Source organism: Penicillium macrosclerotiorum (assembly GCF_028827735.1).
Source record: "Penicillium macrosclerotiorum strain IBT 26536 chromosome Unknown utg000007l_segment0_segment0, whole genome shotgun sequence".
Classification (NCBI taxonomy): domain Eukaryota; kingdom Fungi; phylum Ascomycota; class Eurotiomycetes; order Eurotiales; family Aspergillaceae; genus Penicillium; species Penicillium macrosclerotiorum.
The window spans coordinates 2,504,331-2,525,572 of NW_026643086.1; the positions used below are offsets into that span (position 1 = coordinate 2,504,331).

General features: G+C 53.5%; 8 protein-coding genes across 8 annotated transcripts; 6 read left to right on the forward strand and 2 right to left on the reverse strand.

Moving 5' to 3' along the window:
- Positions 1 to 1,065: 1,065 nt before the first annotated feature.
- Positions 1,066 to 2,113, reverse strand: gldB (putative glycerol dehydrogenase (GldB); the record flags this gene model as incomplete). Its single annotated transcript, XM_057079449.1, has 2 exons — positions 1,066 to 1,635; positions 1,706 to 2,113. The coding sequence occupies 2 exons, from the start codon at positions 2,111 to 2,113 to the stop codon at positions 1,066 to 1,068; spliced, it is 978 nt and encodes a 325-aa protein (XP_056932119.1).
- Positions 2,114 to 2,846: 733 nt separating this feature from the next.
- Positions 2,847 to 3,107, forward strand: N7462_007732 (uncharacterized protein; the record flags this gene model as incomplete). The annotated part of the gene is made up of 1 exon (XM_057079450.1): positions 2,847 to 3,107. One exon carries the CDS (start codon positions 2,847 to 2,849, stop codon positions 3,105 to 3,107), a length of 261 nt encoding a protein of 86 aa, XP_056932120.1.
- A 548-nt stretch (positions 3,108 to 3,655) lies between these two features.
- Positions 3,656 to 5,092, forward strand: N7462_007733 (phosphatidyl synthase; the record flags this gene model as incomplete). Its single annotated transcript, XM_057079451.1, has 1 exon — positions 3,656 to 5,092. The coding sequence occupies one exon, from the start codon at positions 3,656 to 3,658 to the stop codon at positions 5,090 to 5,092; it is 1,437 nt and encodes a 478-aa protein (XP_056932121.1).
- A 3,744-nt stretch (positions 5,093 to 8,836) lies between these two features.
- Positions 8,837 to 9,249, forward strand: N7462_007734 (uncharacterized protein; the record flags this gene model as incomplete). The annotated part of the gene is made up of 2 exons (XM_057079452.1): positions 8,837 to 8,963; positions 8,993 to 9,249. The coding sequence occupies 2 exons, from the start codon at positions 8,837 to 8,839 to the stop codon at positions 9,247 to 9,249; spliced, it is 384 nt and encodes a 127-aa protein (XP_056932122.1).
- Positions 9,250 to 12,182: 2,933 nt separating this feature from the next.
- N7462_007735 (Leucine Rich Repeat domain protein) lies at positions 12,183 to 14,294 on the forward strand (the record flags this gene model as incomplete). Its single annotated transcript, XM_057079453.1, has 4 exons — positions 12,183 to 12,384; positions 12,484 to 12,632; positions 12,724 to 12,817; positions 12,904 to 14,294. 4 exons carry the CDS (start codon positions 12,183 to 12,185, stop codon positions 14,292 to 14,294), a joined length of 1,836 nt encoding a protein of 611 aa, XP_056932123.1.
- Positions 14,295 to 15,111: 817 nt separating this feature from the next.
- On the forward strand, positions 15,112 to 17,108 carry N7462_007736 (TFIIH subunit TFB1 family protein; the record flags this gene model as incomplete). Its single annotated transcript, XM_057079454.1, has 2 exons — positions 15,112 to 15,250; positions 15,340 to 17,108. The coding sequence occupies 2 exons, from the start codon at positions 15,112 to 15,114 to the stop codon at positions 17,106 to 17,108; spliced, it is 1,908 nt and encodes a 635-aa protein (XP_056932124.1).
- A 520-nt stretch (positions 17,109 to 17,628) lies between these two features.
- dscB lies at positions 17,629 to 18,702 on the forward strand (the record flags this gene model as incomplete). Its single annotated transcript, XM_057079455.1, has 1 exon — positions 17,629 to 18,702. One exon carries the CDS (start codon positions 17,629 to 17,631, stop codon positions 18,700 to 18,702), a length of 1,074 nt encoding a protein of 357 aa, XP_056932125.1.
- Positions 18,703 to 19,151: 449 nt separating this feature from the next.
- On the reverse strand, positions 19,152 to 21,235 carry N7462_007738 (putative PHD finger domain protein (Ing1); the record flags this gene model as incomplete). Its single annotated transcript, XM_057079456.1, has 4 exons — positions 19,152 to 19,210; positions 19,278 to 19,772; positions 19,837 to 20,761; positions 20,840 to 21,235. The coding sequence occupies 4 exons, from the start codon at positions 21,233 to 21,235 to the stop codon at positions 19,152 to 19,154; spliced, it is 1,875 nt and encodes a 624-aa protein (XP_056932126.1).
- Between the last annotated feature and the right edge of the window lie 7 nt (positions 21,236 to 21,242).

Genomic DNA, 21,242 nt, shown 5'->3' on the forward strand with positions numbered 1-21,242 from the left:
ATGGGGCGCCTTGGAAGGTATGCAGCGATGAGGGCATTGTAGGCGTATGTTTTTGGCAACGATGCCGAGGGATCAATGATTGACATGGGATCAAGACTCTTGTAGCTTCGGGTGGGGGATGGAGGGGGAAGGAGGAGGAGGGGTGGATTTTCCCCTTGCTAGCTTCACGGAATGCATATCAGATTCTAATAGAGTATGGTATGTATCGATGTAGTCTACTGTACTCATCATGTTGTGCCTATATTGAACGAATGGGTTATAACAATATAGTAGTTTAATTACCGCCACCCGCGCCACGGCGTGCACGCCGAAAATGATCTAGACGCCCATCGATCAGAGCAAGGACTACTTTCCCGCACATACCCTGGCCATATTAAAAATTTTTTAAAGAGTTTTCATCACTTTTTTCCTCTTTTTCTCTAATCAAAAAGGTGGCCAAAAGCTTGAGTTGGAGGCGAGGGACAGGGCATGGATGGCGATGGGATAAGGTGGGAGGTTCGTAGCTCCGATTGGTGTGTTCCTCGCGCGGCCCCTGTGCGGTATTGCATCCCTGGTGGTGCGGAATACAGGATCAATACAAGGCTAGGGGGTTGGGGGTTGGGTGCTTTAGTTTTTTGCAAACGGGCTGGTATTGGTGTTTTTTGAGTTCTTTGATCGGTGTTTTCCCAAGGTCTCATTTATGGGACTTCGGGAGGGCGCTATTGATGGGCGTGGATCCGGGCGGGGGAAGGACGAGACGTGGTGGGAGCTGGCGTGGGATGAGAGATGGAGAGAAGGAAACTCTCTGTAGGCTTCGAGTACCGAGAGAACGGATTGAAGAAGCCATGCGAGCGTGTACAGGTGATTATGGAAGACTTGATGTCTACATAGAAGTCATTATTATAGGAAATTTGTGGGTAGATAATTGGTCTCGCTTGGATTTAATCGTATATCCAACTCTCTAAGTTGATTCTGGGATTCATAACACATTCTGCGTCCGCCCAAGGGACCGAGGGACTAACTTTCCCCGAGTACGGGTATCTTTCTCATCTAGGACTCCTTCATGTCTAACTTTTGGTTCACCATTCACGCAGACAGGTTCTTGGCGGTCTCCTCGGGCCAGACATCGTAGCCAAAGGTGTCCTTCATGTTGACAAAGCGGAAGTGACGGCCCTCCGCAACCTTGTTGACTGCCTCGAAGTCGGCATCGCTGAGTTCAATGCTCTTGAAGTTGGACTCGATCCGCTTGGGGTTCGAGCTCTTAGGGAGCACAACATATCCACGACGCAGACCCCAGGCAATCAGCACCTGGGCCAGGGTGTTGCCGCCCTTCTCGGCAATCTCGTTCAGGGTCTTGTTCTCGCTGACCCGCTCGCCAGTGGTGGGGACCTGGTTCTGGGAGCCCAGGGGCGAGTAGGCCTCGGGCAGGATGTTCTTGGAGAAGCAGTACTGGACCAGCTCCTCGTTGGGCAGGAAGGGGTGCACCTCAATCTGGTTGACGTGCGGCTGGACCTTGGCGAACTTCTCCATCTGCTGCAGCTGAGGGATGGTCCAGTTGGACACACCGATGGCCTTAGCCTTGCCGTCTGCGTACAGCTTCTCCATGGCACGCCAGGTTTCCTCGTGGTTCTCGGTCAGATCCTTAAGGATGACATACTATTCAAAACCAAGCGCGTTAGCTAGTTGCTTGATGTGAGGGTTGACAATCGAGGGGGCGCGTGCTTACCTTCCCATCCGGGCCAATCTTGGGGTTGCGCTGCTCGTCCTTTTCGGCGGCAATCGGCCAGTGCACGAGATACAGATCCACGTAGTCCAGCCCCAGACGCTTGAGAGAGTCGTCCACCGACCAGAGGACATCGTCGTAGCGGTGCAGGTGGTTCCAGACCTTGGTGGTCACGAAGATGTCCTCTCGCTTGACCGAGGTATTCTCCTTGAGAAAATCGCGGATACCCTCACCGACCTCGTCCTCATTGAGATAGAACCAGGCACAGTCGAGGTGACGGTATCCAGCGCGGAGGGCACAGGTAACAGCAGCGTAGGTCTCACCCTTGGAGCCTTCGCTGGCGAAGGTGCCAAAACCGACGCCAGGGATCTTGACCCCGTTGCTCAATGTGAAAGTCTTTCCGTTCGACATGATTGTGATGATCAATTGGTTGAGAGATAGAATAGCTCGCGATCAGAAAGGAAGAGGAGGAAAGTAAGTCTAGTGGGGTGGTTAAAGGTTTGGGCAGACGATGACGATGTTGATGGCAGGCAAGTGGGGTGGAGGGGTGGTTGGAGGGGTCGAGCTGCAGGTAATGGGGTAACGGGTGATGGGTAATGGGTAAACTGGGTACGGAGCACGGGCAGTAATAATGGGCGGGTCACTTGGGTAACAATCAAAAACCACGATCGAAATCGGGTTCGAACAGGAGTTCAGGAGTGATGATGAGCGTGATGATACTTGTGATGATGATGAGAGATTTGAAGGAGGGAATTAATGCGGGATTTAAAAAATTGTCGAGCTGCGACCCTGGGTATTTGACCACTTAATCTTCATCGCAGCATTCTACGACTGTCGCTTCCAGTGAGATTCAAGGGGAACATGGCCGGTTCTGTAGTATACTTTGGCATGCTCTGGGCGAGGCGTCGAGTCAAGACAAAATCCGGCGATGCCCCTGGAGAGCCGTGCAAACCGCATTTGAAAGGCTCTGTACTCCTTGACAAGGGACTTGCGTTCGGTATAGTTCGCATGCGGACAGGGGTGCCTGTATTATAGGGTGTACGGCGGCGAACCGCCCGTAATTTTCAAAAGTGCGGTCGTGGTAAGATTAGGCCGAAAGGGGCAGCCGGGCCCAGATTTGCAGAACTCAGCCCGAGAACCTGCGATGACGTCACGACCGAAACGTCGCGGAGCGTTTGACCCGCCCGATCGTCATCGGCTCCATCGATCTCATGCCGGTTCCACGGGCGAACTGATAGCGCCTGCCAATGACCGGCCGCTGCAGACCGACAAGGCCCTTCTCCTGTCCACTCGGCGTGCAGCGCTGCTTCACACCGGCCCAGCCCTGGCCCGGCCAATCATAGCCAATCACAGCCCGCCTATTGAGTCGGCCGGAGAACCAGCAGACGGAAAGGCCCCTGGGTAGTACGGGAGCGCGTGAAAGTACTGGGTACCCGACGAAACGTGGCGTTTGCGCACAGTGACTCAGGTACCGTGTACGCGGAAGGCACCACACCTTCTTCGAACCATACGCTCCACCCAGCCGCAATAAGAGGAGGGATTCTGTTGCCAAACGATGACGATAATTCCTAGGAATGATGAGACCCGACCAAGTGGAACCCCCCTCCTCGTAATCATGAAATGGTCGTATTTATTTATTATTCTTTTTTTTTGTAGTTTGAGGGTGTTGGTGGCGCCAATTGGGAGAACCTTGGGATGAGATAGGGTCCTCAACTGTCTATATATACGCGTTATCCTCGCATCCTCCGTTTCATTTTCTTTTGAAACGACACAAATACCTCTTGGGATTCTTCCTCTCCTCTTGACTGTTCATTCCTTTCCCTCCTATCTCTTTCGTCTTTTCTGGGTCCTGGTTGTCCCTCCACCGGTGATTCCTTGACGATCCCGATATCTACTACATCCCCTCAGTCTCTTATCTTTTCTCCCACCCCTTTCTTCCCCACAACCGTCATTATGCCTCGCTTCGAAGACGCTGATCTGGGCGTCGACTCTGCTCGCCCTGCTGATGCTAACCCTCGCGACACCCGCGCGGGCAGCGGCCTCGCCATCCCCTCGGAGGGCGGCAATACCATTGAGATCCCCGCCACTCGCAGCTCCATCAGCGATGCTGCGCAATTCATGCACAACCTGAGCTTGTCCCCCTCGATGAAGGACCGCCGCGGTTCCCGCAACTCCTTTGGCACTTCGCTGCCCATCCCGCGCTCTCCTCGTCACTCCCGCCTGTCTTCGGCTCGCCGCCCTGGTGCTACCTCCGTCTCTCGCGACATCCTGGCCTCTCAGGTTCAGGACATGTCCAAGGAGAAGGTCGCCACCGCGAAGAACATGGCGTTTGCCTTTGACATTGACGGTGTGCTGGCACACGGCAATGAGCCCATCCCGGAAGCCATTGAGGCCCTGAAGATGCTTAACGGCGACAACGAGCTGGGCATCAAGATCCCCTACATCCTCCTCACCAACGGCGGTGGTAAGACTGAGGTCGCCCGTTGCGAGCAGCTCTCGGAGATTCTGGAGTGCCCCATCTCCACCGACCAATTCATCCAGTCGCACACTCCCATGCAGGCCCTGGCAGAGTACTACGAGACCGTTCTCGTGTGCGGTGGTGAGGATTACAAGGTCCGTGAGGTTGCCGAGAGCTACGGCTTCAAGAACGTCGTTCACCCCAAGGATGTCCTGGCTTGGGATCCCACCGTCTCACCCTGGCGCTGCTTTTCGGAGAAGGACCGCGCGGACGCTAAGCCCCGCGACTTCTCCAAGATGAAGTTTGACGCCGTCCTTGTCTTTGCCGACTCCCGTGACTACGCCACTGATATGCAGCTGATCATGGATCTTCTTCTTGCTGAGGACGGCAAGCTCCTCACTCGCGCCAAGGACCCTGTCGCCAGCCGCATCCCCATCTACTTCTCCCAGGGTGACCTTGTCTTCCCCACCGATCACAAGGGCCCTCCCCGTCTGACCCAGGGTGCCTTCCGTATCTCCATCGAAGCTCAGTACAAGGCCCTCACTGGCGTTGATCTGGAGCGTGTCGTTTATGGCAAGCCTGAGCGTGCCACCTACACCTACGCCGATGAGGTTCTCAAGTCCTGGATGGAACAGATCCACAACGAGAACCGTCTGCCTGAGAACGTCTACATGGTCGGTGACAACCCCCAGTCCGACATCATTGGCGGTAACATGTATGGCTGGAATACCTGCCTGGTCCGCACTGGTGTCTTCCAGGGCAAGGAGGGCGAGAACGACCCCAACAACCCCGCCAACTTCGGTGTATTCGACAATGTCCTCGAGGCTGTCAAGGCTGCCGTCCGCAAGGAGCTGGGTCAGGACTTCAAGCTCAAGTGGAACCCCAAGGTCAACCCTGTCACTCACGGTGAGGGTCTCTCGGCTGTTGAGTAAACAAGTAAGGCCATTGTCATTGCCTTCCACTTTTCAGCCACCACACAAAAACACAACGCGATCACGAATTTATAAGCCTCGATTACAAAACTTGGTGAAGAAGGCAGCCCCCTTGCCGAACCTACCAAAGTCGTGATCGCTGGAACCTTTGGAAAGGTCATTTTCCCTGGCGTTTTTTTATGGTGATTTGGTCATCAGTTTCCCTTTTTTTGGCTCGACTACTAGACCTGTTTTGGACTTTTTGTCATATTTTTTTTGCATGTGCCCCCTTGGTTTCCTGGTTGAATTTTGGGGCTCCTTGGGGCTTCTTAGAGCTTTACAAGGACTTTCTATGATATCCATGTCGTCGGTTTGGACCCATGACCCACGACTTGAAAGCAGACTCATGCTTTCAATTTTTTTTCTATTTATATCCTCCCTTCATCTAGACTGGATTCTTGATTATCTTCTTTTCCTTCCCGTTTTATGCTCTGATTTGATTATGAGAATATACGGCCTTGCGCTCCATCTCTTTTAAGCGGCGGGAATGGCCACCGTTGCATATATCAATACCATTTCTTTTCTTCATTTTTGAACAAAAACTCTTTCTACTATCAGTACCCCTTCAATGTGAAGGTCGCCTCTGTTTTTGCTTCGAGCTGAATAAGCATTAAACTGTGACAGGCCCTTCTTAGCAAAATGTCTAGCAAATTCCCCAGCAAATTTAAAGGGTGAAGTAGCTATCGTGGCGATGGATAGTTTGGAGGAGTCCGACAATAAGGGCCGCTCAATGGAAATTGTAAGCACTCAAGACAGAAAATTGGAAAATCTCTACTTGAAAAGTACCAAAATATGGAAACGTTATTAGATCGTGGGTGGGGAAGATCATAGTGGAAAAGCGAAGTATACTAGTCACTAGATCTATGATCGAATCTGTAAATTTTCGGGTCACTGAAATGAGTCGTCGTGATAGATTCTACATATTGTGTAATAGATATTGATAGGAATCAATCTAACTTACCGCCTATTCTTTCTGATTTTTCCCTCTTCCTAAACCAGTGAAACAGTCCTGCAATTACACGTCCCGATCCGGCGATCTAGAACCCGCCCTAATGCAACGCCACTGGCGACAGAAGCAATTTCGAAACTTCTAGCGCCCAGAACCTCTCACACATCATTTCCCGCTCCGCCCCTAGTCAAAGCTAAAATAGAACCACATCCCTGCAGTAGGGGTCTTGGATTTATCCCTTGCCGTCTGAGCGCGGGTAGCGAAATATCTTAGCCGGCTCGTCTCTAGATGCCATGTTTCCCGCGGTCCCGGGTAGCTGCAGTGATAATGCTAGTGGTGAATGGGGATGTGTACTCATTTGAGGGGCATTTTTGGCTTTTATTTGATATTCTTTGCTTTTTTACCAGAAACATGGTCTCAGGTCTTAGGTTTGCTACTCCCGCTTTCAAGCCCTGGGATAGGCTCGGAGGGTCTAGATGCCATGTGGCATGGAATACGGGGTGCATTGAGTGACTTTTAGTAGAATGTCTTGCGGACTACATGCCGGCATCAACTTGTAGATTTGGAGTTGGTGTAGGTGTTGATGGATGATTTGGAAACGTTGTGACTCAAGGTTTAGGAAGAGGATCCACTACTTCTCAGACAGCTCAACAGCTCGAAAGGGGTAAAACAAAAATGAATTGAAATTTTCAGTGGTAATTTTTGAAAAGATGATGTTGAGTTTTTTTCCTTTCTTCATCCACGGGTTTTTGTTTTACGGGAGTAAGTATTTCATGGAGAGGTTCTTTGAGACATGGTAACAAAACCATTCTTGATACAGCTGTCCCCAAAGCTACATGATACGACAATTACATGATGATCATCTCGATTGAGAACATCCATTCATTAGATATCATCCTCCAGGTGTCGAAAGGGGTGGCTATCTTTTGAGAGATGGGAGAAACTGGAACCTATAGACTGCCCGCACGAGCGATAAATGATCACGGTGTCCTGCTATATACATTTATTGTTTTCTGGTAAGTATCCGATATGTTAGTCGTCATTCAAAATATCAGATCAGACAGGAGGCTCAAAATATACATCTATCAGGTTTATTGAGTCTCAAACTAACTTGGTTCTGCCAGCGGATCCTTGAAAGAATGGAGGCGTGGTTCCCGAATACTCTAGAATTCGACTTTATCTTTCTTGGGAAATACAGAACACTGAATGTCCCGCAGTTTGCCCTCCTCTGCGAATGGAAAGTTTGCTGCAGTTATCAACTAGTTGCCTGTATCTCTCAAACAATTATCAGATAGGACACTCGTGTTAGTACTGGGGTAGATTTGCTTCTCTGTCCATGACAAAATGATCGTCAAGTTTTAGAGCCAGTATAAAACCTTTCACTGCTGGCTGAGCGCGACCTTTGTTTATTTATTTATCTAGAAGTCTCCTCCACCAATCTTTTGCCATCATCGAGTTCTGGTTCTTACGGCGGGATAATTTGCGGCCTTGGCCTTGAGCCTCGGTGAATGATGCCTTTCAGGCTTACGGTTGGCTCGGTAAATGATCATACACCATCTTTGCTATCGCGGGTCAGTCACAGTCCAAGATCAGTCATTTCTACCCTGATAAGCGTCTGTGGAGATTCGCGAGTTACTACCAATTAGTGATTACGACATTGTTTCCTTCCAAGTTTGAGCCGATCCAGCATTGTCTTGACGTTGATTCTCGATCTACAATCGCCTTCCTCGTCGATGTAGTGAGAAGCTAGCGGTGGCTATGGCTACGAAGGACATGAGATTGAGAACTTGCTAGAAGCTTGTATATTGCGCGATGGTGTTCTAACTGAATGGCATATCGCATTTGTAAACTAGATCTTTGTTATTTTATATGATCTCCATCCACAAGTACACATTACCATTCCGTGAGGCAAAGAGATATAATTGCCTTGTACATGAACATTTTCTTATATTTCCCTCTTTTCTTCCTGTTCTCCCATCTAAAAGATAACTCTACTGTTATCGAGAAAATGTCAGGATTCAGATGTTTGAGCTTGAGGTAAAGTTGGGAATGAATGTAACGCGTGCCTCACCACGCTTTGAGCGTTCACCCAATTCCCCAATATTGTTTCTTTGGCCACTTTTCTCTTTATGCTCCGAGAGAATATAAGATTAAGCTTTCATGTGACTCTGGCCTCTACTACAGTCCTAGAACCTACCAACCTGACTAGAAGCTAGCTATGTGATGGACGAAATGAATATGGTGTGCATTCCCAAAATGGGACTTTTAGATTAGAACAATATCTCCACAGAGAGGAGAAAATGACTTTCAGATCACAATTGCACCCTTCTATTAACCTACACTATTTGAGATAGCCATGAAGCAACTATGGAGTAATCAGGTAGAATATACTCCACTATGGCTGGAAGTCTCCACCTCGAGGGGGTGGCAAAGATAATCCCGGCAGACTGGATACGGGTTCTTTGTGTAGTTGCCGATCTAAGAGAGTCGACTCCGTATATTTGAGCCTAGACCTGTATATGGTCTATGTCAAGTGATTGCAGCGAAGCCAATATAATCAGCCATAGCCTCAAATTCCAGTCGATTGCGGACTAGATCGTTCCCTTAGTGGTATTTCCCCACCTCATCTAGCGGACGTTGGATGGTGCAACTCAAAATAGGGGACGGAGAATCATGCAACCCAGGGCCCAAACCATACCCCGACTATCGATGACTGGATTCCTTCCCAAGTGGACCAAACTTGCGGATTTTGCTCCATGGCCGGGCCGCCGATGGGGTCATTCTTAATTGCCCCCGGCCCCAATGAGGGTCTCGTGATCATCAAAACACGGGTGGAGAATCGCCGCAGCCAAGGCTCCAGTACCGACGCCGGCATCTGCACCAGTATGCAAACTATTGTCTTGTCTACGGAGTAGCTGGGGTGTACGAGACCAAGGAAAGTGCAAGTCATGCTGGGCATCCACCATCGAGCATCGTCGCTATTGATTTGGCAGAGCAAGGAGACGTCGATCAACATGATCCGCGCCTTGTTTCCAGGCTTGGCTTGTTGTTCGTGTCTTCGTCAGGAGCAGAGTTTGGGGCTGAGCTCATCGAAGGTCCCCAATTTCATGCCGTGGAGAGCTTGGCACGGCGTTGCGTGATGAGTTTCCCGTCGGGCGGTGTCCTTTGACCCTGCGACGCTACGAGAGACACTCCGAGGAGAAACGGATTGCTCGGGCTTATGACCAGTCCTCGATGGCATAATTCATAACGTCATCAGGCCTGGTGAACGCGACTTTGTGTCGCCGACTGGACCGGGTTGGAAGGAAGTAAGCCTTTGCCAATCCTGTCGGCCGCGTAGCACATCTACCCATGCCGACGGTCGGAGGATGCAGTGCTGGTCCATCTCGCGATAGCAGGACCGTCAACCTTGGGGGACTAAGAATGCAGGGCTGCCAAGCTAGTATGTGCGCCGAGAAATTCCACCTCTTCTCATCATAAACCAAGAAGGGATGGGGCATAGTGCACTTTACTGTATCAAGCAAGTAAACATGCTGGGACCGCTGTGACTCTGTTTCTCCGGGCTCGGAGGGGATCCCTGGGATATGTCGAAGTGCCAGCGCATCGGACAGTTCATCCATCAGGACGAAGTTGTGGGTATAATGTCGGTGTGAGGGAAAGACAATACCCACTTCATTATTATCATTGCCAGCCCCGCCTTTCTTCCTTGCCTTTCCCCCCCCCTCAATACGGTGCCATCGTGGGAGCATCGTCGAAAGCTCCGGAGACCAATGCGGCAGAGGAGAGACCAATTGGCCCCGAATCGTGTTTGATGAGGAATTAGGTTTTCGAAGAAACAAGCACGGGTGTCATCAGCATCGGCAGCGGCAGCGGCAGCACCAACAAGTGCTTGGGATGGGATGCTAGACCAGACTCGATGCTCAAGCAAATCATCGAATCCCGTTGCTGGAATCCCAGGAATCCAAGGAACGAGCACGGGAGGCGGGGGTCAGGTGATTCCTATTAGGTAATGGGATCGGCTGGGTCCCCGCATGATCGGCCGCATTGGCGAATGGCGCAGGGATGGTCGTAGCGGTTACCTAACGAGAACGCCCGTGGTCTGGGGTACAGGAACCACGTTATGTCCGAGCATCCCAGCGCGGAGGTTCAAGGAGGGGAAGGAGGTGGCAGGAGGAGGAGGAGAAGGAGGAGCCAAGTCACATGGCGTTGTCGAGCCTGACAACAGGACGACAGGATGACAGGGTGACAGAGTGACTGGGGGGACCGGACGCCCTGGTTCGGGGTTGGGTGAGCCTTGGGCGGTGCCGGTTGGCCCGTGTGCATGGTCCTCCGGGTGCTGTCTTGTTCTGGGCGTTCGCCCAGGCGGCTCCCGGCGCAGCGCCGAGGGTGCTGAATAGACGCCGTCGCGGGTTCACGGGTTGGCGGGGTTGTTGGAGGCCGCGCAACGTGGTGTCCAGTCGGCCGCTTTCTCGTTAGGTCATAGAATGTGCGGGCACGAGCCCCCGAGTCCCCATCTGGTCTTGTTTCCCAATAGTGAAATAGATGATTATTTACTGACATCGTACGGCAGAACTCGAGAAAATTTAGAGATAAAAATATATTATTTTTTTTCTCTCATTCAGATCAGGCATTCTCGTCCCAGAAGCGGCTATGTATTACTGCTGCGGCTGGGGGAGGGTGGAGTGTACTCCGCCCTCCAGGGCCGCAGCCTTAAAAGTCGCTGGTATATGCCTCCGCCTCGACCTCCCTATTTTAGGACAGTTTTGGAACCTATAGCATTCTCTAGCGATGGGGGCCCTGGACCTATAAACGGAGCAGGTACGACGACTGCTCCTGCTCTCTCTTGCCCCTGATCCGTGAAGAAAACAATGCGATGGTCGATGACGCCATGTGCTGGCCGCATGCATAAACCCGCCGATTCCAGCGACAGGGATCACAGGAGCTCGGAGGTACCGCGGGCGAGGTACGGACTCCTGCGACCAGGAGAGCTCCGCGTAGCCACACTGGCACGAACCAGCACCGTCAATGGTCTCAAGCCACCAGATCGACCTGTTGTGGTGTTTCGCCTAGCAAGGAGCCCAGGAAAAGTAATTATAGATTATGATAGCTGCTTGAGAGGGCATGACTTGCTTTCCCCAAACTCAAAATAGACCCAGAGACTTAAAAGACCCAAAGAAAAAAAGGGAAGCCGAATAAAGCCAATCGCATTCTGCAGGGGGGACGGCGGGCATTGGGGCTGGTCCCCCAGCGTTTGGGCGCGATCTGATTAGTCGGCCGAGGCGATCTCCGCCACCGTTAAAAGGATTTTCGCCATCGAGTCATCGGTTCCCTATTCTCCGATGGTCACTGGGCTTGACTCGTGGACGGAGTAACTCTGCGGTACTTTGGACTACTTCTAAGACCGGCTTGCTCTTCACAACCTCCCTCTCTCTCTCTCGTACTTACCCTCTTGACTCTCGGACTCTTGGACTCTTGGACTCCCGGACTCCTGCTCTTGCACATTCCCGCGACATCGTGCACATCCGCTTGGATCCTCCATCACGACCGCTTTGGCCTAGCCCGAATCCGATCGGTGGACCGTCTCTCGGCCTCCAACTCGTCCTACGCCGGTTCGCCCTTTTCCGTGACTAACAGCTTGCTCGCTTTTTTTATTTCTGTGGTCCCCGCCGCCCCTCCCAGTATTTCCATTATTCGATTCTTTCCTTCCTCATCCCAGCCTTCACCGGGTCTTTGTCCTTTTTCTCCTCTTTTTTTCCCCTCCGTTGACCCCGTTCCCTTGGCCCCAAGCCCTAACGCCTCCATCCACGACACTACTCGCCCTAACGCTCCTTGACGCGGCCCTGGTCGCTTGACCGGGAAACTCTTTTTTGCCAGGAATCCGGGGAAGCTGCGTCTTACTCGTCTAAATTCCACACAGGTTTTTTTTTCGTGTCCACTTACCACGACTCCGAACGGGTACCTCCCGACTAGTCCGTCCACTACTACACTACGACGGAGTACCCTACGGAGTAAAAAAAAAAAGTACCTGTGCCTGCAAGACTACACATCGTCCCAAACGAGACACACCAACTGGGCCTCTTTATAGAGACCCTCATTCCCACCATGGCCTCCCTCACCATCCCAACCTCTCCCCCGGCCACTTCCCCTACGCACCAGAAACCCATTCTGCCGCGCTTCAACACCGGGTGCTGCGAGGATTCTCACTCGCGCGCCTCGTCACCTTCATCGTGTGATACACCGGACGGATCCCGCTCCACCAGCAGCCGCCGCCCATCGTTCGGCTCTATCAAAGAAGACGTCGACGGTATGTGAAACTACGTTGGCGGGCAAAGAGGTGATTTACCAAACCATTTCCCGGAAAGAGAAGACTGACCGTGGTTTCTTTATGCCTCTCGCGCTCTAGGCATTGCGCAATCTTTTGTGGACACTCAACACGTGCCCTCTCCATCGGCCAAAGAATCCCGCAAGCTGGACATCCCGGAGATGCAGCAGGCCCCCGACTTCTGCTGCCCATGTGGAGGCTTCCTGGGGTGGAAGCAAATCCGTCTGGGGGCAAGAGCCTGAGCCGCAGCTATGGGGACCTGCGCATGCTCGGCAGCATGCAGGCCAAAGGGTGGGCCTGGGAGACTACTGACTCGGGCAGAGAACTCGTCCCGCCCAAGGCCCCTGCCGTCGTGGAACAGGCACGACCAACCCCGGGCACCTCGCCTCTCGAGAAGCTCCCCCGGAAGTTCTCGGTAAGTCCCCAAGACAAAGGAGAAGAAGATGAAGTAGCATCAGGGGGGTGGGACCAGCAGAACAAGACTGATTTTTGCGACGATAGACCAAATCATTTCCAACCTGGCACTGGATCTGCCGCCCAATGGATATACCCCTCGCAATGTCGACTTGGTCTCATGCCTGTTGGCCTCGCACACGTTGCACGCGGCGACATTGAGTGTGTTGTACAGGAATATGACCTTCCCGCATTCCATCATCTTCTCCAAGGCCCTCAACCATATGTCCCAGTACCCGGCCCTGGGCACGTTGGTGCGCCGCCTGGACTTTTCTCACTTCACCTCCGTCGGCCTGGGTCGTACCAAGCAGATGAACGCCGAGATTCAGAACTTGACCTCGCGAACCTTGTTACAGTGTTTGGACCTCTTGCCCAACCTGAAGGAATGTCTGCTGCAGGAACACCTGGAGGGCGATCTGAGTGTGGATGTGGTTCGGAAACTTTTCATGGGCCTGCCAAACTTGCGCGCTGTGGACTTTTGCGGCTGTTCGACTCAGTCTTTCTCCCAGGTCTTCACCGAGGCTTTGACTGCAGGCCCGGCCCTTCCCATGAGCCTGCCGAACATGAAACGGCTGTCGCTACATGAATGCAGCACAATTCCGGCTCCGATCTTCGACTTGCTCCTCTCGCGGCTGACCAACCTGACCCACCTGGATCTTACTCACACCCAGGTGAACGACTCAGCGCTTTTCGCCATCCCCGAGACCGCCCGCATCACCCACCTGAGCTTGTCCCGGTGCACCCGTCTTCGCAGCTCCGCCCTGGTGGAGTTTTTGACCACCCACCCGGCTGTGCGCGACTCGCTGGTGTATCTGAACCTCTTGACTGATCCGACCCGATTCCGCCTTTTGGAGGAAGATGATGTGACCGCCCTGCTACCCAAGCTGCCAAGCACCCTTCGTTCTCTGAACCTCGGCGGTGCCAAGATTACTTCCGACCACGTTCCCCTGTTAGTCCCTCTGACCAAGCATTTGGAGGAACTCGGCCTTAGCTCTGCCGATTTATCTGTTAAAGACGTGAACTCGTTCTTCACTCCATCCCGCGAGGCTGCGGCCGACGGGAATGCGGCTCCCAGCACCCTGTGCTACCTCGATCTGGCCAAGGTGCCACAGATGACCATCGGCGCCATCTTTAACACCAGCTCGTGCCTTGTGCTGTCGGAGCAGAGCTACCCGCTGCAGGTCATTGAGTTCAGCGACAAGATTATCACGCCCCTGCGGGAGCGTAGCAAGACTCAACGCGTCTCGGTGGGTTGGACTGTGCGGGATCTTGGTCGCCGCGGCTGGTACGTTCGCGATCCGGCCTACATGCCTAACGAGCCCATTGACGACGGTTCGCGTTCTTGGAAGATGGGCGCACGTTGGTGGGGCATGCGTAAGATCCCCATGGCGGTGGGCGATGTCGGCGGCATCTACGGCCACTACATGTTCAAGAAATGATCCGAGCGCTCCGCTTTTCTTTCCCATGCTTTGCCTTTCAACGCGTTGCTTGATGACCAAAAAAAGCATGCTGGCGATATCTCGCTTTTCTTACTGTTCTGTTCTTTGCTGGTGGTGCCAATACCCTTGATTCGATCAGTCGCTTTTTTTCACTTTTTTTTTTTTGTGCACATCTGTTTTTTTTGGGGCGGGTTTCTTTTAACTTCTTTTTGACGATGATATTTGCAAATCATGATATCCGGTCTATGCATGGCGGCGCGCAACATGATTTACGAATTTCGGCATTCTGGCTCTCCTAGCTCTTCGGGTTCGTGGTTTCGGTTTGCGTCTGTTCTCTGGTTTTGCATAGCATTTCAAGGATCTCTCCAGCGTTCTTCCTGTCCGGCCTTATGCTTTTATGCTTGCTCATGTATTTGTCGTCTGGCGTTCCGTGTATAACTTGGCGTTGTCGCATCTCTCCTCATACACAATTATTTTGATAAACATATTTAACTTGTGGATTTCTCTAGTAGATTTTTCATAGATTTTTTCTTATTTGTATAAAGCACTGTGATGGCTCGCAGCATCCAGTCATCAACTCTTAATCTGTGCTTTTTCCCAAAGTTAGGGTATGGTCTTCCATATGATTGATCACGTGATCATGATCAGAAGAGCCGCAGCTCTGAGCTGTTCACCTCCTCCGCAGTTCAACTACCAAACTCTTGACGCCCCCCGGACGTTCGCCGTTCACAGTCTTTACCCCCGGGGATCTGCTTATCCCGATGGGTGGTTTCATTGTCGCCGCCCAGGACAGTGGAAGCTGCCGAGACACGCGACGATGGCACCTCCGAGCGGCGCAGCCTCGTACAAGAAGAAAGACGGCACCTTGACCGTAAGCGATGACGAGCAAACGCTTACCTGGACGCCAGCTGCCGCTGGCGCTGCCGGTCTCACAATCACCGTGGCCAGCATTACAAGTATGCAACGAATTCTCCCATGCTGCTCTTCTCCAATCTTCTATATTTTTTTTGGGCTAGGCCCGTCTAATCACATACCATCGCCCCAGATCTACAACAGACCCCCGCTACGAGTGCGAAAGTGATGCTCAAAATCTTTGCAGTCGCTTCGAACGTCTCGCCTAATACCTCGCCGGATGCATATGTGTTCCTATTCACCGCCGCGACGGGTGCCCGCGCCCAGGCCGATGCCATCAAAGAAGTCCTTAGTGCCCGGGTCAATGCGCTGAAAAATGGTACGCCTGTCGCAACCCCGACTCCAAGCGGGAGTGGAGGAGGCATGTCTGCTGCCATGGCCATTGCGAATGCCGTCTCTTCTGGAGCGTCGTCGAAGAATCCGTGGGACGACGATAACCGGCTAAAAGGGGACGTCGAGTTGCAGCAGTCGTTGCTGAAAGCTGATTCCACGCTGCAGCGGATGTTCATGGACTCGCTCCATACCAAGCCGGAGACATTGACGGCGGCGCAGTTCATGTCGCAGTTCTGGTCGACGCGGCTGCATTTGCTGCGCGCGCACGCAATCGAGCGGGCCCAGACCCGCGGCTCATATAATGTTCTCTCGTCGCTGAAGCCACGCGTGGAAGATAATGTGACTAGGCTGAATATTAGCAAGGAGCAGATCCAGCTGATCTTTTCGCAGCACCCGTTGGTCAAGCGGGTATATGATGAGAACGTGCCCAAGCTAAGCGAGCAGCAGTTCTGGTCACGGTTTTTCCAGAGTCGTTTGTTCAAAAAGCTGCGTGGCGAGCGAATCTCCGAAGCAGATGCCACCGATGCCATTTTGGATAAATATTTGCGGGAGGAAAATACAGAGGAAAGTCGCGAGGCTAATGTTCCTCACTTTTTGGACCTTGCTGGAAATGAAGGCCATAACAGCCAGCGCCGTGGAAACCGGCCAGATCTGGACATGCGGCCATCTGGTGTGGATAAGGTGCCGATCATTCGCACGTTGAATAACTTGAGTGAGAAGATTATGGCTAATGTTGCGCCGGCTGATGGCGACGTAACTGCCCCCATCGGTATGGATGAGGAAGCCTGGCAGAAGCTGCAATTACGAGATCTCCGTGGCGACGAGGAGCAGTGTCGTATCGCTCTCAACATTCGGGACCAGGACCGATTCTTCTCTCAGACGCAGGATGACGAGCAGAACCGGGCATTTGCACAGCAAGACCCGAGTCAGATTCTTCACGCTCTTCAAACGGAAATAACCGAAAGCCTTCCGCTCGGCGGCTCTGTACCCCTGCAAAAGCTCGTGGACCCCGCCGATGACGAAGACGAAGAAATGGAGGACGCACCCGCCAGCCGCCGGCCAGTTGGATCATCCGCTGCCCTGCACGATGCATTTGCCCAAATTCTTGGCGCAGTGCGCGAGCAACGAGATCAAATGAACGACGGCACCGGGTCCGAAACGCAGGGTCTCTCAGCCAGCCTGTACGACCGGCTTACGCTCACCCACGCCACGTCAACCGAATTTCTGCACCAATTCTGGCAAGCCTACCTCTCCGGCAACCCCGAACGTGCTGGCGAAGTCCAGTCATTATCCGAGTCCCTGCAGCGCGCTATCGACCGGATCAACGCTGTCGCGAATGATGCCGAAGCCGAGCGTCAGGTCGAAGTCGACCGGCTCAAGCAGCAAGCCCGTGACGCCTATGAGCGCACGGGGCGCAAGTACAAGTTAAACCTGAGCACCATCGAGGGTGGCGAGAAAGTGGTCACGCAACTGCTGGGCCCGACGTTGCATGCGTTGCGGCTCGCGCTAGACCAATATAAAACGGCCTTGGAGGCGGAGACTAGAGAGGCTGCTGCTCTGGCCGTATAGACGTGGAGATGAGGAAACAAATTTCCTTTTATAAAACACAAAAGGCCGGGAAGGCTTGATTTTTTATTCTATTTTTTTTGGCCTTTGGCGTTTAGTTGGGCATAGCTGAATTGTATACTATCACAATAGCATCTTGAGTTTCGTGCATCTTGTCTTGGATTCGTCTATAGGATCTGTAGCTTTGAAGATCACACTAACAATCGAGAGAGATGCTTCAGGTCTCCATTATACATAGGTTGTGGATGCTAGGCGGTGCTATTAAAAGTTCGGAGTAGTGAAAGATGTGGGAGGTCAGGCTCGGCATGCCGAGGTTCCCCGGACTCGCCCTGCCAATCTGGCCTCCCGTCGAACTTCAACACCTCTCAACCCTCCATCTCTCCACCCCCCGCCACTTCACTCAACCCTCATCTACCCAGTCGAATCAATTCACTCTCGAGCCGGCCGGATGAGCAATTTATTCATGTGCCCGTACTAATCCGCGAGAAAAAAGGAAAGAAATAAAATATCCCCGCCGCCAACCATGCTTACGTCGGGGCTCACCAACACCCCGCTCACCAAATCTCTTCTCATCTACACGATCACCGCCTCAATCGCCCTGTCCATTTTGGACATTAAGCATCTCGCCGCAATCTATGTATCTCCGCACTTTTGGCCTTACGCTCAATTCTGGCGCGCCCTCGTCTGGCAGGTCGCCGGCTTCTCAAACTCCACGGAGGCCCTTTTCGCTGCAATGCTTGTATACCATCTACGCGTGATTGAGCGCGCATGGGGCAAGCGCAAGATGGCTGTATGTCCCTCCATGTCCCCTCAAGCCAGTCTACAATCGCATAGAACCACCACATCTTTGCAAATGAAACAGGTGCACTCGCTAACCTTCCCCCGCAGACCTTCCTCCTCACCACCCTCCCCCTACACAACCCTCCTTCCCCCGCTCCTCCTCGCCCTGCTTGTACGCCCCCTCTCCCTCAACACCTTCAATTACCTCCCCTCTGGCCCAACAGCCACCGTCTTCGCTCTACTGGCCCAATACCACGCCGTCATCCCCCCAATCTTCAGCTACCGCATCGGCACAACAACCACCTCCCGTGCCCCCGCCACGACGACGACGACGACGACCACTACCACCACCACGCCCACAAGCCCTGACACTCCTCACCCAGCGCCGAAACCCGCGCCTCCGAGCCTGTCCCTCCTGCTCTCCGACAAATCAACCACCTACATCATCGCCGCGCAGCTCGCCCTCTCCCAGTTCCCGACCACGCTGCTCCCCGCCGCTGTCGGCTGGATTGTCGGCATCGCCTGGCGCGCGGAACTGCTGCCCGGTTTGTCGCCCGCCAGCACGGGGTTCCGCGTGCCTGCGTGGGCGGTTGGTGAGCGCGAGCGGCGCGGTGGTAGTGGTGCGGGGGCGGGTGGAGCGGCAGACCGCGAGCGCGAGCGGTACGAAGACCTGCGGCGCAGGTTGGAGGGCGAGGCTGCGGCGTCGGCGTCTGGGGCAGAGGGCGCAGAAGGCGCGCAGCGATTGCGGAGGAGTGGGAATGATGGCAGTGGGGGAGAAGGGAGTGGCTTTGTGGAGAGGTTGAGGGGTGCTTGGTGATGCGCCCCGTTTGGGGACGCGTGATTATTGTCTTTCTTTTGCGTGGGTTTCTTGGTGCTGCGGGCTGGAATTGGGAGAATTTAATTCAAATACCCCCGTGCATTTAATCGTGATAAGCCTGCAGTGTAGACTAGACTACATGGACTTATCTCGGGATTTACTCTCAGAACACTGCCGTGTCTCTGGTCTGAACTTGATATCATGGAAAAGGGCGGACAGAGCATGTAGCACTCATGATCGAGTTGCGAATGGATTGCTATGACACGTACTGCCTCCTTCGTGGCATAGTGACCATGACCAGCCTAGGTATAGAAATTGGGACAAACACGCAATGAAATCCCAAAAAAAAGCATATATAAAGCTCAGAGGCTATAAATCATGCACACAAAGAACGCCGCTCATGTCTATCATTCTGCACTTCATTCAAAGATCCTCCCCCAACTATGCCATTATCGACCATTGCGGCCAGGCCGCATGTTCTGCTTACACTCGTTGCAATACCATTTGACTGCGGAATATTTATTAGCAACCACCCGGAGTAGCGCAGATGCAGAAACGGATTATTCGAAACTTACCATTCTTTCCTGGCGGCTTGGTCAAGCCCACGCACGACAGGTGGAACCACTCGCGAGGACAAGCGTCGTTGTCGCACGCCACCATCTCGCCAAAACTGATCTCGTTGCAGTAACAGTATCGTGGCTCGCCCTCCTCATCCTCATCGTCGCCCTCGTGGATGGATTCCTCGTCGGACGGGATCGCAGCCTGCACAAGAGGTTTCTTGGCGGTGCGCTTGGGTGCTGGGTCAGTGCTGCGCGTCGGTCGTGCGCGCGGCTGTGTGGGTTCGGCGAAAGTCGCCAACACGGGGGTAGAGGTCTTCGAGTTCCGTCCTTTGGCCGCACTCTCGGTTTCGGGGACATCGGCGGGCCGGTTCGTGTCTTCGCGCTTGGTTCCGGCGGGGACGGAAATGCGGCCATTGGCATCGCCGTCTGGGTCGCGGGTCGGGTCTGGGATGGCGACTTCGTTTTTGACAAGGCCGTCACGGGAGTTGGAGCGAGGGTCGGAGGGTTTAGCTAAGTGAAGTAAGTCATGTTAGCAAATTTAAACGTGAAAAGCGCAGTTGTGGGGAAAATGTACTTGGGTTGGACTGGTTAACGCGGTTGGAGGCCGAGGATGAGGGCCGCTGTCGGGAATTGCCTGTCTGGCCGGCGTTCTGCTGGGCTCGAGAAGACTGTGGACGAGCCGGGTTGGGTCCAGGACTAGCAGCGCCGCGCTGGGTATTGAAGGTTCCAACAAGAGGGGAGGGAGCTAGGATGGGGGAGCCCGCATTAGAGGCGGCGGTAGTTCTGGTGGGAAGAAACAGATTAGTCGAGTCAACAATATCGAGTCCGGAACAGGGAACATACTTCTTGCGGGCAGCCGCCGCATTGGGGTTTGGAGCGCGAGATCGCTTCTTCTCCGCCCCGTCCTTGTTTGAAGCACGCTGACTTCCAGTGCCACTTGCAGAGCGCTCCATTGGCGCGCCCATGTCCACAGCAGCAGACCTGTCTACCACCTTCCGGCGCTTGGGTGCAGCGCCTTGGTCTGCCGCCGCGTTATCACCACGAGATTTACCGGTAGTAGTCTTGCGAGCACCTCTCGTATCCTCGTAGTCGGCATCAACGTTGGTGCGACGCTGTTTCCGTGCCAGAACGGCTTCGCGCCGCGCCTCGCTACGGCTGGCAGCCTCAGCTTCTTGTAGCGCGTGTGTGAGATCGTGTCGCTGAGATACAGCTTCCCGACGCGGTCGCTCATTAGTTGCTGCCTTCGCCGCTGCGTTTTTATTGGAGTAGGCCCAGTGCGACAGACTACCGAGCCGAGCCTCTTCGCTAATCTCACCCGCAATGTACGGAAACACAGTATCCAGCCGGACAATTTGGCGATCCAGCTCCTCATTTGCGTTGGAAATTACATGATTCTTCTCGTCGGCGGTCATCATGAGATCAGAAAGGCTCTGTCGTACACGATCAAAGAGGAGACGGCGGTTTTTGCTCTCGGCCGACTCGGGAGACTGGGGAAGGTCCTGGAGGGGGAAAAAAAAGCGATTAGCATACAGTTATCATGGCTAGATTAGCAATTCAAGCCGTCCGATCAAACTAACTTTGGGCAAGACATCTTCACGCACCACACCGCCAACGATGGGCGCCGGGTGAGGCGGGTGAGGTACGGGCTGCGACTCAGAAGAATACTTCAAGAGCTGGAGCAAATTCTCCTCGAGCGCCCATGCCTTCGCATCCACCTCCTTCAGCAAAGAGTTGTGTCTGCGGAACTCGCGCGGAAGCGCCGTAATCGCGTCCGTGAAATGCGTGAGCGCCGGGTAGAACCCATGAGGAACAGGGGGTGTTGGGGGAATCTCGGCTGTTGAGCCTCGACCGAAGCCGAAGGAGGAGCGGCCGATGGTCTTGGACGTTCGCGAAGGATTTGTGCGTGTCTGCCGGGCTGATTGACGGATCCCCTGGCTCTGGGGATTTAGAACGGACGATTGCACAGAGGACATGGTGTGC